The following is a 17,358-nucleotide window of genomic DNA, read 5'->3' as shown; positions in this document are numbered from 1 at the left end:
TTTAGGCGGACCGAGTTGTATTTATCAAGCTATAGGTGAAGTTATGACACAGTTATTGCCCTTGTGGTCGGTGTGTACTGCAGCTTCTACTCTCTGGTGACCACTCACCATAATAAAGCAAAAGAACGGCCGAATCGGTCTGGCCTTGACGCATGGCTTCTGCAAGCGCTTATGTTTCTATAATATATAGATACATTTATATTCATTAAAAAAAAGACCCTATAGATTCCCCTTCAAAATACAGTATATCAGTAATATAATTTAGGGGTTGTTATTTCCCATAATATAACCTTTACACTATATATACTGTATAAACACCATGGATGATTGTCATGATTGTGTGAATTAAATTGAATAAAAGGGATTGGTGTAAACATATCTTGTGATGTCTTGTTTGTTCTATAACCACACTATTATGTTTGTTCTTCAAATGTGTGATAGGAATAAACAATTCATTCATTCATATACATCCCATATGTCCATGTATTACCCATAGTCTCACGCTGTTTACATCCTGTAGCCTCTCTTCCCCATATATACCCCTAGGTATACATCACACAACCCCCACATAAAATGCTCATGTTATACACATATGACATGTCTTCCACGCAGCTTATCGACAGATTCATTAGTTGATGCATGACGGGTACAGGCACAGAGCCCGGTCCCCTGCAATTTCTGTGAACATGAACTTATTTAATTGAAAATGTACATTTAGCCGACTGCACTTTTTCAATAATTCACACATTTATTAATGGTTCTCTCTACACAACAACACTTTTTAATGGTTCTGTTTATGTCCCTCAATGCATCCTGCTCAGTGGTCTGAAGTGTTTCATGTATGATTGGCAGGTTTTACCTCCATACCTCTTCTCAGAGAGTGAATGATGCTCCATTTGTGGAAGTTTGTCTCTGAAAATATGTATAGTGATTGCAGAGAAGTGATTCATATATATTGTAAGGAACTTTAAATAATCTGCATCTGTTGCATCAGTTCATTTGAGCCGTTGGTGATGTTATTGGTGTCCTCTCCAGGAAATCCTCCATGTTTACTCCATATTTGTGGTCCCCCCTCCAGTTGTAATGAGATCTGCACCCTTGATCCCATGTAATCCTAAAATCTCACTCTATGACAGAAGGACCGCAGAGGATAGATGGCCATCTTGTGTTTGTTGGCTCGTTCGTGTTGTGTGCTGCAATCACTGCCCGGTCGCCAGTGGGAAGATACATCTTGGGAAGATACAGCAGAGTCAACGGTCATCTGGTATTTACTTTGTCAGTTGTTTTGTTTGTAATGAAAACAAGACAAAAACAAGTACAAGCAACACATTGTTTTTGTGCATTTGCATGAACATGATATAACTGTTTCATAAAGTGTGTGTCTCTGTGGGTGTGTCCTAAGTAAAGACAAGTATCATCTATTGTGTTGCTTTCTTTGTGTATGTGCGTGGATGTGGGGTATGCCTTTGTGTGTGTGTTTGCGTGCACGTGTGAGAAACACGTGTGCAAGTGAAATTGGCCATTTTCCACATTCTGTTTGACCAATGCTTCATAATATCACCAGCTAATGTACCACGTGCTTCTTTCGTACACAGTACATTCTATCATTTATCTATTTTGTTAATGTATCCAACCTTTCCGCTTCCCTTCGTGTCGCCCTATCTTTTTTCTTTGTGGTCAGTTGAATACCCTCTGCTTCTTTTCAGTGCACACACAGCCTCCCTTGCAGTGCTTCTCCCGCTGAATGTGAAAACATGAACAAATCCAAACACATGTTCTCCACAAGGACACATTCACACTAAGTGGGTCACCTTACAGTCTAGCGATGAGCTCAGCTTGTTTTATTTGTGTGTGTATGTGCGTGTGGTTCTTCGTGTGCCTATGTGTGTGCATTCATGCATACGGTGTGTTTGTGTGTGTGTTTGTGTGTGTGAGAATATAGTTGTATGGGTGTGTGTGTGAGCCTTCATAAATTGCAGCGTTGTGTTGGTGAATGCGTGTTTGTGTGTATGTGTGTCGTGTGCGTGCTTGTGTGTGTGGGCACCTGCATGTTTGTGCTAGTGTATTTAACGTGTGTGTGTGTGTGTGTGTGTGTGTGTGTGTGTGTGTGTGTGTGTGTGTGTGTGTGTGTGTGTGTGTGTGTGTGTGTGTGTGTGTGTGTGTGTGTGTGTGTGTGTGTGTTTGTGTGTGTGTTTGTGTGTGCCAGTGCATGTTTGGGTCCCTGTATGTTCTTTGCCCTCTGGTGTGTATCAATAAGTTCCATGACATTATTTCTTATCCTCTGGAGAGACTCTCCGGAGAGACTATCTGGAGAGACTCTCTGGAGAGACTCTTCAGAGAAACCATTAGAAGACCATCTCTTCTAATGGTTTAGAAGAGACCATGACCGTCTAAATAGACGGTCTGGAGAAAACATCCGGAGAGACCAGCTGGAGAGAACATCTGGAGGGACATCAACTATTAGTATGAGATAAGGAGAAGTAGAGGGACCATTAACCTTCACAAAGTACATGGAGGTATATATTATCTGTATTTTATCTCTGTATTTGTACTGTTTGGTTTGCAGGTCTTCAGTGCTCATGGCTGTAGTCCACCGTTGTGTAGAAATCTGAAAAAATTAACGTTTACAAATATTTGTCAGTATAAACCCTGATGTACCTTTGTAAATTGAAGAGAAAAAAGGAAAGCAGAGGATTTGCACTCAAACCCGGGGTTGCAAGTCCTTGAGAAGGCAAAAAAAGAACAACACAAGGTTCCTTTCAATTGCAACTGCTGACGTACACACACACGCATACCACAAACACACATGCACACACACAATCAAACACACACACACACACATGCACCTGGCAGACACACAAACACACACACATACTCACACAAACACACATACTTACACACACACAAACAAACACACACACACACGCCCACTCAAACGCACAAACACACACACACAGACAGACACACATGTGCGTACGCAAGTATGTACACACACACACACACACACACACACACACACACACACACACACACACACACACACACACACACACACACACACACACACACACACACACACACACAAACACACATCCATTGTATCCAGTAACAGGTTGAATGTCAACAGAGGAATGTGTTTCACTGTTGTTCATCACATATGAACAGTTATCTCACTCACAGTCCGTTACATTTGAAGCAGTCCAAGCTAATTTGCTGTCACAGCTAATTTATTTATTTAATCATTTTGTTTGGAGATCAATAGCCATTTGTCACTAGTTGTCTTAATTATTTTGCTGTCATACAAAATCGGACAAATGCACACACTGAACTTCCCCATATGGTATGGTGGTGTTGGATCTAACTTGGATAGCACTGAGCCAACATCCCATGGTCAAATGATACCTCTTATAATGACATCCACCTGTTCCACTGCCGCTTAGCTTTAGCAACCTAGTCCTTTAATTGTTAGGCCTGAAATGTTTGGTAAACATAAACAATCAAATCTCTAGAAGTCCAGATGGCTTTAGACAGCTCCACCATCTACGGTTTGAGTTAATTTCAGTGGTCGGATCTAATTTACCTAAAACAGAAGCCCCTTTCACAGAATGAAATACACAGAGGTGTCTCTCTCTCTCTCTCTCTCTCTCTCTCTCTCTCTCTCTCTCTCTCTCTCTCTCTCTCTCTCTCTCTCTCTCTCTCTATCCCTGAACAAACTCATGGGAGGGTTGAATGGATGGGCAGTCTGATGTAGGGATTCAGAACTAGAGTTTGTTGAGCTGAGAGTTATGGACTGATGAGCATAGTATTGACCACGCATTCAGCCAATCAGCACAGAGAAAAGAAGAAGAGAATCTTGCATGCCTCTTTTACTCTTTCTACTGCCCTCTCTCACACACAAACGCACACACGCAAACACACCAACACACGCACACACACACACACACACACACACACACTCACACACACACACACACACACACACACACACACACACACACACACACACACACACACACACACACACACACACACACACACACACACACACACACACACACACACACACACAGTATGTGTGTTTTTAAGTGTATCATTCATACATCCTTACCTAAAAAATGTAACAATGGCTTTTAAGCCCAATGACTCATTTGTATTCGATTCTAGTATTGCAGAGGCGAAAGAGAGAGTGCGTGGAGAGAGGGAGAGGGAGACCCAGGGGACAGAGCGAGGGAGAGAAAGAGAGGGATAAAGATAGAGAGGGAGAGAGAGGGCTAGAGATAGGGAGGGGGAGAGAGAGGGAGAGCGCATGAGAGAGTAAAAGAGAGAGAGAGAGAGAGAGAGAGAGAGAGAGAGAGAGAGAGAGAGAGAGAGAGAGAGAGAGAGAGAGAGAGAGTCAGGAGGTTGTGGCTCGAGCGAGCTCAAACTAACTAAGTCACAGAAGACAGCGCAGTCTGATGAACGGAACTGAACGGGGAGCGAGTGGAGGGCTGCGATTGGACCAGCCCTTAGCATGCTGCCACTGGGATGATTCCACGGGCGTGACGAAAGCGCCCGGTGCGTAAAACCTCCCGCTGCTGGAGACGAGGTCGCCGCGACACGCTGCTTGGATGCAAACATTCCTCCGTGAGCTCCACACACTGGAAAGCAGCTTTTTAGTGAGCGCACTTGCCTGGGCTCAGGAGACAACCCCCGCCGCATCTGTGGCGACCTTTGGGCGCCAATATAAGACGCTTCCAGTTCTTCTTTAACTTCCCAGGGTAGACCATGACACCCAACCGACTAAGTCGCACCTCTGTTTCCTCCGCAAATAGCTAAACCACCGAAGCGGCCCAAACTTTATTCCTTCAAAACATGTCCTCCCCGCATCTCGGCTCCGCAGAGCCCAACAGGAGTCACCTGGAGACCACCTCCGGGGAGACGGAGCGCCCGGAGGTGCGTGCGGTGCTGCTCGCCTTGTGCGTAACCATCGCCCTGGCCACGCTGGTCGGAGGCGTGTACTCGCTCTTTGCCCTCTTCCGAATGCGGAGGAAGACGTCCCTGTGTCTCATCGTGGCGTCGATGTCCGTGGACGACCTGGTCAGCGTGGTGCCCCTCTCCCTCTTCACGTTGCTGCACTGGGTGCGGGACGGGGAGAGGGAGGATAGCTCGCCCGGGACGCTGTGCATTCTATCGGGGGTGCTGTACGTTTTCCAGGGGGTCTCCAGCAACATGAAAGCGTGTCTCATCGCAGCCTACACCTTCTACATCACCAAGAGGTTCGGAATGCTAAAGTCCGTCCATCGCCCGCTGACGGTGGTCTGGGCCATCGCGGCGGTGTGGCTCGTCAGCCTGGTGGTGAGCCTGCTGCCGCTGTGCGGATGGGGGAGTTTCGCACCGGCGACCCTCGGCTGCTTCCCCGACAGACGCAGCTCCTACAGCTTGCTGCTTTTCTCCCTGTACTCAGCGTGTTTCAGCGCCCTGCTGTTTTTCTTCGGGCCCCTCACTTACCAGCTGCTTTGCTCCCGGGAGCCCCAGCGCACCCTGTTCTACCCGAGCTACTTCGAGTTGTCCCGCGGGTTGGATAGTGGCTCCGCGCCCCTCTGCGAGTTCCCCTCCTTCTCCCGGGATAGCCTCAATACGAGTTTTAACGCATACAGCGAGCTGAGCCCGGTGTCGTTTGTCACGGGACCGGGGCTTCGGGAAGACACGGGGACCTGTAGACCTCCGGGGTACTCCTCTGAGGGGCCACGGGACCCCAGCGCCGGGGACAGCCCGGTGTGGTTTGCGCAGAAGCGCTTCTCCATGATTCTGGCGGTTGTTCGGGTTATTCTTTGGATGCCGATCATGGTAAGAATGCAACGGAATGGCATTGAAAATACATGTGAATTCATGGTGTGTGTGTGTGTGTGTGTGTGTGTGTGTGTGTGTGTGTGTGTGTGTGTGTGTGTGTGTGTGTGTGTGTGTGTGTGTGTGTGTGTGTGTGTGTGTGTGTGTTTGTGTGTGTGTGTGTGTGTGTGTGTGTGTGTGTGTGTGTGAGTGATTACACATCACATGCGTGAGTTCATTCACGTTTAGATGTTGGCCATCGCTTTGTTTAGCTGGTCGGGGCAGTTTGTGGTCATCAATGAATAACCACAGATCAAAGGCATTGCTGAAAAACATATTTATTTGAAGCTTTGTTGGGATAATTATGCCACGATTTAAAAATGTGTCGTTTAAATAAGTTAATGTTGCAACAGGTCGGTGAAAATTCTGTTAACATCTACTGATTTAGTTGATTTTCAGGTTGTTTATTTTTCAACGACCCGTTGTAACATTAACACATTTATGTGCATTCGATATTCCTTTCTTTGTCTCTCGTTCCTCACCTTCCATAATCAATCTCCCTAAGTGATGTGAGTGTGTTGTAGAGCGTTGTAGATGCTTATTGTTGTTGCTGTGCTAGGTTCCATACAGCAGTCCTACATGTTAACCTTTCACAAACTCCACTCATAATCATAAACCCATAAAAATACCCATCAAACAAAAAAAAGCATCAATGACCTTCAGTCTTTTGCCATGACGCCTCCGTTGGTCCCCAGACCCTGGTGCTGCTGCGACACACCACGGACGCGCGCCTGCCTCCCCTTGAGGCCCTGGGCTTCCTCCTCACCCTGCTGGCCCCGGCCGTCACCCCCCTGTTCGCCCTCTCCGAGCGCTGGAACCACCTGCCCTGTGGCTGCTTCATCCACTGCCGACGGGACCCGACAGGGGAGCCGAAAGGTACCACCGAGGCCGGTATAGCTTCGCACACAGCAAGGGTTTTAGATGGTGTATTACCTGTTTATTGTCCCAAAGGTAGAACCCGTAGCTTCACACACACTTCAGGTGTAGACAGTGTATTACCAGTTTGTTGGCCCCAAGGTGGAACGCAGGCCTGCAGCTTCACATTCAGTAAGGGTGTAGACGGTGTATTACCTGCCCATTGTCAAGCATGTGGAAGTTATTTTGTATCATATTTGGTTTATTTGGTCATGCGTGAACATGCGGTGGCCTACCCATGGAGGACATCAGAATCCCTTTTCTGGGTGCCATTAAGTGTGTACCTTACCGCTGGGACCCGGGTTTGATTCCTGCCTGTGGTCCTTTGCTGCGTGTCCCTACCTCTCTCTCTCTCTCCAACACCGTCATGTCTAACTCTTCATGAATAAAGCATAGAAATGCTTGGGACATCCGTGGCATACTGGTGAAGGAGTTGGACTGGTAACTGGAGGGTGGCCAGTTCGAATCCTGAGAAAATCCACGGATGAGGTGCCCTTGAGCAAGGCAAACCCCCACCTGCTCCCCGGGCGCTGTACCGCGGCAGCCGGTAGTGCCGGTGTGCCCCCATGTGTGTGCCCCCATGTGTGTGCCCCCATGTGTGTGCCCCCATGTGTGTGCCTCCATGTGTGTGCCCCCATGTGTGTGGACCTCTGTGTGTGTATGTGTTCACCGGCTACCCGGATGGGTCAAAAGCAGAGAAAGAATTACTAGTACCTGTGTATAATAAAGAATAATAAAGAAAAAGAAAAAGAAAAGATAAATCTTAATCCTTTCCACTGGGACTCACCCTCACCCGTCGCTTGACCGGCCCCCATACTCTTCTGACACAATGGCCCCTCGCCGTAGCCCCTCGCCGTAGCCCCCTAGCTCCTCACTACAGCACTCACTGTAATGAGCTAGGCTGATTGTCATTAGGCTCCCATTGTGTTGGCCTGGCTGGGTCACAGCAGCGCAGTGAGTCACCGGTGACTTCTACCCACAGCTCTGAAGAGAAGATTTGAGTTCTCGCTGTCCTTCCAGCAAGGCTACCGGGTGTACAAGCTCTCCCCGGCCGCCCACTCCCCGGCGCTGACGGCCTCCACGCAGAACAAGCCCTCCTCCTACCACCACCTCTTCCATGGCGACATCCACCCGGAGGTCAGCCTCAACGCGCTCGACTCCGGCGGCCTGCCTCCTGACGCGCGGCCCGAACACGGGGCGCTGGACTTCAGCGCCGCGCCGCCCGTGGACAGCTCCTCACGCACCGACCTGCGGATGGAAACCTCCGTCGCGGCTGGAGGGGGTGGTGGCGGAGGTGGAGGAGCCGGAGGTGGAGTAGGGGAGGGCCCGATGGAAGGCGGTGACGTCCAGATTCCACCAGAGGTTCGTGGCGGAGGGGATGAAGATGGTGGTGGCGGCGGTGGTGGTGGTGATGGTTTACACCACCACTCCAACCACCACCGGGAGAAGGAGCAAGGGCTCACCAACGCACCACCCGTTTTTGAGGCGCCGGAGAGGAGGCTCTCCCACGAGGAGGGCCGCAAGATCGAGCTCAGCGACTGGGAGTGGTGCAGGAGTAAATCAGAGAGGACGCCCAGACAGGTACATCCACCTCCACCACCCCCATCATCATACTCCATCCTCCTCCAGACCTTCACACCCTAAGCCCATCACACCCACCACGTTGGGAGTTGGTTCTGCTGTCCAGCGATGGTCTAATTGTACTTTGTTTGCTGAGCAGTCAACAGAAACGCGAACTCTCTCTTTCTCTCCATTGTGGTGAACCCCTAATCCGAGCGCCCATGTTAGCTTTAACTCGTTAACATGTTAACAAGCGATTGAAGGTCAACTCCACAAGCACTTGTGTTAACTTCAAAGACGACAGCAGAACCAATTTGTCTTTGATTACATTTAAAGGGGACATATTACACCCCCAGGTGTGAGTGTGATTAGCCTTACAAGCGGTTTCGAAAATCTGCCCCATATGACATCCCTAGTGGGCGTGTCCAACTAGATCTGTGCTGGATAGATGAGCTTCAGTCCACTGGGTAGGCTGGTGGACTGATAATCACACTCACACCTGGTGGCCTAATATGCCCCCTTTAAAAGCAAAGCAAACCCTTAAATACATTTTTTTGGATGAAAAGTGATGGATTATATAGCAGTGCTATGGATTGATGCCAAATCATGACTTTAATACACAACATTTTCAAAAAGTAAAATAAGATGTAAATATATTGGCTCAAATTGCACGCTTAAGTTATCGGTTATTGGCAGATTTGGATTAGCATGTCGGTCAGTACCTTGTTTAATAGAGAGAAAGCCTGACAGATATTCCCGGGAGAACACCATAACACATTTCTAAAATGTCTATAGTGGGCGGGGCCTGTATGATGATTGGTTTCACTTCGAAAGCGATTCCGGAGTAATAAAGGGCTTCGGGAACAAGCAAGCGAGAACTTAATTCTTATTTGAACTGTTAAATCATGTGTCGTGTATGCACATCATCAGAATCAGAATCAGAATCAGAAAGGATTTAATTGCCAAGAAGGGTTTTACACCAACCAGGAATTTGGCTTGGTGATTAAGGTGCATACATTAAGACAATAACAATAAACAATGAAGAAGACATGTTGTGCTTGCATACACTAGACCGTTTTTTTCAAAGGGAAACTACTTTCTGTCTAATTTTAGACGTTACACCTGTCTGGTCTACTTAGCTCGGAGTGCTGAGAAACAGACTGAACCACAGCATGGCGGTCCAGGCCCAGGGTTCAGTGTACTGCGGTGCAAGATGAATGTTAACCTATCTTTGCTCAGCAAACTTTCAAAGAATTCAGTCAGTATGTTTGTAGTGTAGTGAAGTGTGCGTGACCCTTTAATTAATTTATAATTTATATATGTCCTAGTGTTGTGTGTTGGGTCCTCTGTGTGTTTGCACAGGGCTCACGATTTAAGTTAACAGATGGAGGGCTTTAAAATAAATTGAGATAGAATGGATAAATGCTTGAGTGTCCATTCCACTCCTCTCCTCTCTTCTCTTTTTCTCTCTCCTTCGCCCTCCTCACTATTTTGGCATAAATTGTATCAAAGAGATGGCTTCATTATGCTCCATTGACTTTCTCAGCCATTTAAGCAACGTCAATATCTTTGTAGTACCTTATTAAAGGTGAATTTAAGGTTAAAGGGGTGATGTAGATTGCTCACTTGGTGAAAATGGGAACAGGCAGCTGATTGAATATTTCAGGACACATCACTTACACCTGAGCCTGTACCAGTAAATTGAGTATGCGTTCATGCACTCACCCGCCGTCTTGCCGAATTTCGCTTGACATCCGGAACTTGATAATAATGATCATTATTAATGTTCAGTTATATAAAATAATCTCTTTCATGCTCCAGTGATAAAGTTCTGGGGGCGTTGTCATTTCTCTGTCGCTTAACCGACCATAACATTACCCAGCGGGAGAGGATGGAACAGCATAGATTTAGGCTGTGAAAGTGTGTCCAGCCTTTTCTGAACCTGCATCTCAGTGCCAGCACATTATCCTCGTGCAATGGATGAAAATGGGTTCCAAATGAAAAGACCAACATGAAATAGAGAAGCGCTAATGTGCAATGAGCCTTGGCCGAAGTATTACAGGAAGAGTGGAATAGGCAGAGTCATTCTGTACCACACAACATTGCCGGGGCCACAGGCGGTACCTTTGAAAGTGACAGTAATTGCGACTTTCTGAATAACACTGCAAGCCTGTGGACAAAATGGAAACATGGACAATGTGCACATCGCATGCACAAAACACAGAACACACAAATGCATGCGTACACGCATTCACTTCTCTCTGTCTGTTTTTCTCTCTCACATGCACAAACACACACATATTCGCACGTGTGGCTTATATACCCACACACGTGCGCAGCAACACATATCCACACAAACACGGCAACACACTCACACATGGCAACACATATCCACACACACACACACACAGCAACAAATATCCCCCCTCACACGCACACACACGGCAACACCTATCCCCTCACACAAACACACACACAGCAATACGTATCCACACACACACACACACACACACACACACACACACACACACACACACACACACACACACACACACACACACACACACACACACACACACACAGAGAAGCAAAACAGCACATGAAAGGCAGGCCCAGAGAGTGTGTGATTCAGAGGATTTCGAGCCAGTGTTTTGGTCCTCGTTAGCCGGCCAGATGTCATTATCCAGCGTGTGCGCCTCTGGCGTGGAGCCCCTCTGGCCTTCCCCGTCCCCAGGGCTATAGGTGGAATTAGAGCTTAAAGACATCATACCCTCTCTGTGACTTCACACACTTTGGTAACAAGTCCAGGAACCATAGGGGAGGAGGGCGGGCCAGCAAAAAGAAAACATAGAAAAATATGCATTGGAGACGCTGCTTTCATTTTGACAACGATTACTGTTTAGCTTTCCACATGAGAATCACACATAGAGAAAATCGAATTTGTATAGATTGATGTTTAAATATAGACACATACGTTTGCATAACCACATTAAATAGACACACATCACTGTGGAGTGTTTGTGTGGTTGACGGCTAGGCTAAGCAGCCTCACCTGGCCCGAGTCAGACTGATTTGGCTCAGAGGCTGAGTGGGAGTGTACACCTGTGGTGCATTGGGCAATCAATTCGCACCGGTTTGAGCAGCCGACACCGCACACTCTGAGGCCCCGTTTACACGAGGACGCTTGCGGGTGAAAACGACGAAATATTTTATCGGAAGTGCCTTTCGTTTAGACGGTGACAGCGTTTTTGGGGCATGAAAACGCATAAATCTGAAACCACCCTCCAGAGTGGAAAAGTTGAAAACGCTCCTCCGTAGCGTTTCCGTCTAAACTGCCAAGACGCAAAACACTGCTCAGATCTGCTCACGTCGCGTACGCGTTTACATCACATACATGTGCCAGTACAAGGAAATAAACAAACATGTCAGATTATTTCCATGCGTCAGGATACTGACGGGATACTGTACAGGATATTTACAGATAGTATTACTGAACAGAGAAGGATCTTTTTGGTTTTTGCGGCACGGATAAGAGAAGGAAGATTCTACGCATGCGCTCAGACATGGCGGTGTTGTGTGATAGTCTATCACAGCACCACCTAGCAGCCTGGCATGCATACCCAATCGAATTCCACACACTTTTGCGTCACCGTATGCATGCAGATTTCCTCCCGAAAACGCTCAATAAACGGGGTTAATCATCGTCAACCTGTGTCGTGGGCGTCGGAGGAGCCCAGGAAAGCCACCTAGGAGGCATGGGGCATGAAAAAGCTACAGTCTTGTAGAGTAGGTCTGTTGCAGCATTGGGCAACATGCCAAAGGACGCTGAATGACACACATGACGGGGGCTATAGCTCATGCTTGAAGTTCCAGTGGAAAAACATACTCTATTACTAATGCACATTGTACTTGTGTAAAATACCCATTTAAAGACCCTGGAAAGTGGTTATTTTCTGGAGTAAACATTGCTTTTAATGTGTACTCTGTTCTGTCATGCAGAGAAGAAATACATGGAATGGACTAACAGTGGTGCTGAAAAATGGCAGTATTCCTGGAAGGTTTCCAAATTATACGTAACATAGTGGCGTCTTCCAGCAAGAAGGCACCTGGGTTGAAATGTACTGCCTTACTGTGTGGCCTTGGCTTTCACCCTATCTGCCATCACTTAAACCTGCTCCCTCCACCAGATAATTACAAGGGTACAAAGAAAGACACTCATGTTAGAAAGCATGTGAGGCCCACCGAGCCAACCCTCATTAAATATAAGCTAGAAAAATAATTGCAGTGCATTCAGCCTTTGTTCAGTGGATGGTCTGGTAGTGTGGTGTTATCAACTGTTAGGCAGAAACAGGTCTACAAAATCTTCACTATCATTAGTGTATCTTGGTATTAAGAGTATCAACACTCGATTGACATTGGAAAGTTGTATGGTGTATTTTTGATTAAAGGGATTTTAGGAACTGTATAAATTAGACAACATGACTTCAGATTCAAATTTTCTGCAATCTTTTGCAACTTGATGCAGATCCCAGCAAATACATCTATGTATATTTTCTGTCACTTTCTGTTGGTTGCGTTGCCTTCTACTCATTCTATTTTGTCCCTTCCATCATCGTTTGGCAGCAACAAACAAGTCATTACCGAGAATGACAAATGGGAAACATTGAAAGCAGAAGGCAAGGGAATTGTTTTCAGAGATCAGCTTCCTATTTTATGCCACAGCAGTCGGGTTTAAATGAGACAGTGTGACTGAACAGTGGTGAAGCTTGCTTAGATATGCTCCGGCATTTCTCTATGTTCTAAAAACAATTACCTGTTCTGTTCTCCTGGGGCTCCGCATGTCATTTCACGTGAGGTAGCGCCTTGTGGAAATGGCCAAAATACCCATCGTGGGACAAACAGCAAATCAGAAGGAAGTGAATACAATCTAATAACAGTGTTCACCTTCTTCATTTATATTTTTATATTAACATGAGATCAAATCAGCTTCTTTGGCTCTTTCATTTCTATACAAACCCCCCTTCCCCCTTAATGCAACTTGGTAAGATTGGATTCCAGTGTCTTCATTAACCAGTGGATGAACATGTTGCCAAGATTTTGTTTTTATTTGGTGTACAATGGGTCTTTGTATTCACTGTACTTTCTATTCTTAGCTACAAACGTGCACCACAGCCAGAAGTTCGGTACTTGGACACCGCATAGATGTTTTTGTCTATGTTGTCTACGTTCCCTTGTTTTCTGCTTGGTATTTTGGGGTGACGTTGGGTTACTGTGGCCTCCTACGACACCAGCTCCTGCCAGGAAGTGGTGTCAGTGGATGTGCACTGTTGCTGACCTACGACCGCCATTAACACATTGAGGATCAATAAATTGCAGAGCAGCACCCATCTCCCCCATGTGGATTAATCACACCTAAATATCTTTTGAGAGCGTGTCGGCTGCTTCCATCTCCTTATCTTTTAGAAAGCCTCTGAAATATTCCTAAGTGCATACTAAATGTATGCTTTGCTAAGTGGGATCATTTTTATATTCCTTTGCTCATCAATCTTTTACACTTAACCGATAAATCACAGTGCTTTTCACATCAAATACCTCACCCATGCTTTTAGTTTAAATGTCATACCTACCTCTATCCATGATCAAAGGGAGGTTTAGCAATAGATTTTTGCGTCAATCTTTGTCATATTTGTTGAAATTCTCTTGACATCCTGAAAGCAATCAATAGATTAAAGGCTCGGAAATGGTGTGGCTTTCGTAGAGCTCCATTAAGCCTGTCCAATCATTTCCTTCAGCCAGAACCTATCTGGGTACCTGTGTGCACTGTGCCCGTGCACTCATTATGCATGACCGGAGTTTTCAACTATTACTAATGCTAGCAAGCTAGTCACACATTTTTGGGGAGGGGCTTTGGAGCAAGGCCTGAATGGAGGGTTGCGACTTTTTGCGTTGCATGCATTCCAGATCTAGCTTACTATCGCTGGTTCACCAAATTGCCCCCCTACCTTTAACATGAGGAAGAAGAATGATGTCATCGGAACAGGATAGGTTGTTTGTTGTGTTCTTTTAACAGTGAATGTGCCTGGTTTCCTTTTGTTTTGGCAGAGGTCAACAGGTGGGCTTTCAGTGCCCCTGTGTGCCTTCCAAGGAACTGTGTCCCTGCAGGCCCCCACAGGAAAGACGCTCTCTCTGTCTACCTATGAAGTCAGCAGCGATGGACTCAAAATCAGCCCCACCAACGCCAAGAAGGTAACAGCAGAACCCAACGGCAGTATGCCGGGGCCTTGGGTTTATTTACTGCTCTCCCAATGAGCATGGATACAAGTCACACTGAAAAAAAGAAAATATATATCAGATTAATCATAAAATGATTCAATATAGAGAGATATAACCTATAAAAACTTTATATATTTTATTTGAATGCTTGTATTGATCAGTAGCTATTAACTCTGACATTTGGTTAATAGCTAAGAATTTAAGGAGGCTGTACACAAAGTTCCCATGGTCTGCCACACAATTACAACAATGGACTTCCGTTGTATTTGTTGCTATGAATTCACAATAGTAACTAAGTACTGTGAATGACTGCGCTATAATCATCTTCATCCTGCCCATAATTAATTTGCGTCTAAAACAAATGTCCCTTCCTCTCTGAGGTGGAGGTGTACCGCTCCAAATCCGTGGGCCATGAGCCCAGCGCCGACGACCCCACCGGGGGGGGCCAGGCCGGGGACACGGGCCCCGGGGGAGGCCGGACCAGCTTGGACCTGGGGATGGGGCTCGGCCTGGGGCTGGGTATGACGGTGGGCATGGGCTCCGGGGTGGGGGACACCAACGTGAAGATCCACCTGGAGGTCCTGGAGATCTGCGACAACGAGGAGGCCATGGACAGCGTCTCCATCGTCTCCAACATCAGCCAGTCGTCCACCCACGCCCGCTCCCCGTCACTGCGCTACTCCAGGCGGGAGAACCGCTTTGTGTCCTGCGACCTGGGCGAGACCGCCTCGTACTCCCTGCTCATACCGAGCGGCGGGAGCCCCGAGGCGGACGGCCTCAACATCAGCATCCCCGACACGGTGGAGGCCCACCGGCAGAACAGCCGCCGGCAGACCCAGGACAGCTCCGGCTACAAGGAGGAGATCCAGCTGCTGAACGAGGCCTACTTGAAGCAGGGGCGTGACGAGGAGGAGTGACTCCCTTTGTACCGGTCCACCGCCTCACAGTGACCGCCACGAGAGGAACCAGCCCGTGAAAGGGAAATCTGCCGCAGACTGTGAGGCTGACTCCTTCAGCTATTTTCTAGTACTTCCTGCTTAATAGAGAGGTGGAATATCAGTATTTGTTTCAGACGGACGTTTATAATAGTTAACGTCTATCACCGTGTGGTTGATAATGGACAGTGAGGAACGTGAAGAATGTAGTATGCTAGTATGCAATATCAGTATTGTGTTAGTGAGAACGAGAGAGAGAGAGAGAGTGTGAGAGAGAGTGAGAGAGAGAGACAGAGACAAAGACAGAGCGAGACAGAGAGCCTGTAAGACTGCAAGCTGAAGAGAAGCAAACGTTCCTGTCTTAAACCTTCTTCGTATGGAGTCTTATCATAATGCAGGTCCTGGAGGGAGAGGGAGAGGGAGATGATGAATGAATGAAGAGAGACACAGGGACTGGAGTTGAAGGGTTTGTTCCTCGGGACTACGTCAGTAATGACTCAACAGACCTGTGTGTCTGACTCATCCGGCGCTCATCTCTCTAAGTGTTTTGTATGCGTCTCTACGTTCCAGTTGCTCTCTTGGTCTATGGAGACTTGGCTTTTAATGTATTCAAAGGGTGTACGTGTGTGTGAGTGTGTTTGTGTGCGTGTGTGTGTTTCTGTATGTGTGTGTTTGTGTTTGTATAATGCATACACACATTATATAACATTACGTTCTTTGTATATGCTTCTGATTATTGATGTTTATTGTTACGAAAAGGGAGTAAGTAAAAAGAAAGAAAGAAAGAAAGAAAGAAAGAAAGAAAGAAAGAAAGAAAGAAAGAAAGAAAGAAAGAAAGAAAGAAAGAAAGAATGAAAGAAAGAAGACCATGTTGATGAAGAGATCTAGCTGTGGGGGATATAGTTATGCAGAGCTGTTTCTCTTCCTCCTCCGTGCACATTAAGTGCAATGGGAATGAGGGACAGCGTGCATTTTTTATTGTTGTAGCGGGCAGCCAATGAATGTGTGTTAAATCCTCCTATCTGCCAGCTCGGTTCGCTCTCTCTCCTATCCTAGCATTACCTGGAGAGAATCACCATCTCAGTTCCATCTGTATGCAGTAATGCAGGAGGGTTAAATATTAATGGACACATTGGGAATCTCAGCACATCTGTGAGTAGAGGTGATGCGTGCAATCTTTTGTTAAAGATTCTAGCGATTGTCTATATCCTTTTTCCGAAGTATCCATGGTGCCACTCGATAAGTATGTGTATGTTTGCCATTGAATAAAACAACATATGTTGTATGATTCATATTTATGTATTTATTTAATAAAGTATTATGGTGATCGGCACTTTAAAGTCTGAGTTTGTTCATCTATTCATCGTTTCTTAACAATCCCCAGCTCCTCTCTTCACATGTATGTAAAAGTTTTATCGCCCAGAATGGTCTCCCACATGATTGCTGCCATTTGCCATTATAATCGCTTTGGGTTATGTAATACGATGCAAGCAATGAAGAGCCTGTATGTTAGAAGTGTATGAGAAGCTGCTTCCATAAGGGCATAACACTGTAACACAGTGTGTCAAGGCTTCATCAGTATGATCAAATTGAGAGCAAATGATTGGATTATCTACTTAGGCAATAATACTTGTACTACTACAATTTGTCATATCAGATAATATCAGATCATATGTAATAACATAGTGATAGTAATGTGTGATATTTAGACATATATATATAATATATGATGATATACACACACATTAAACTGGATCTATAAAGCTACAGAAGCTACAAAGGAATCATCTCATAACCAGAGAACATCCTC

General features: G+C 46.3%; 1 protein-coding gene across 1 annotated transcript; it reads left to right on the top strand.

Annotated features, from left to right (window-relative positions):
* The first annotated feature begins 4,384 nt into the window (after positions 1 to 4,384).
* Positions 4,385 to 16,881, top strand: LOC115528803 (probable G-protein coupled receptor 149). Its single transcript, XM_030337120.1, has 5 exons — positions 4,385 to 5,826; positions 6,561 to 6,741; positions 7,763 to 8,361; positions 14,443 to 14,586; positions 14,994 to 16,881. The coding sequence occupies exons 1-5, from the start codon at positions 4,852 to 4,854 to the stop codon at positions 15,528 to 15,530; spliced, it is 2,436 nt and encodes an 811-aa protein (XP_030192980.1). The 5' UTR covers positions 4,385 to 4,851; the 3' UTR covers positions 15,531 to 16,881.
* The last annotated feature ends 477 nt before the right edge of the window (positions 16,882 to 17,358 follow it).

The sequence above is a fragment of the Gadus morhua genome, chromosome 16, assembly GCF_902167405.1.
Source record: "Gadus morhua chromosome 16, gadMor3.0, whole genome shotgun sequence".
NCBI classification, from domain to species: Eukaryota; Metazoa; Chordata; class Actinopteri; order Gadiformes; family Gadidae; genus Gadus; species Gadus morhua.
This window is presented reverse-complemented; position numbering and strand designations above follow the sequence as displayed.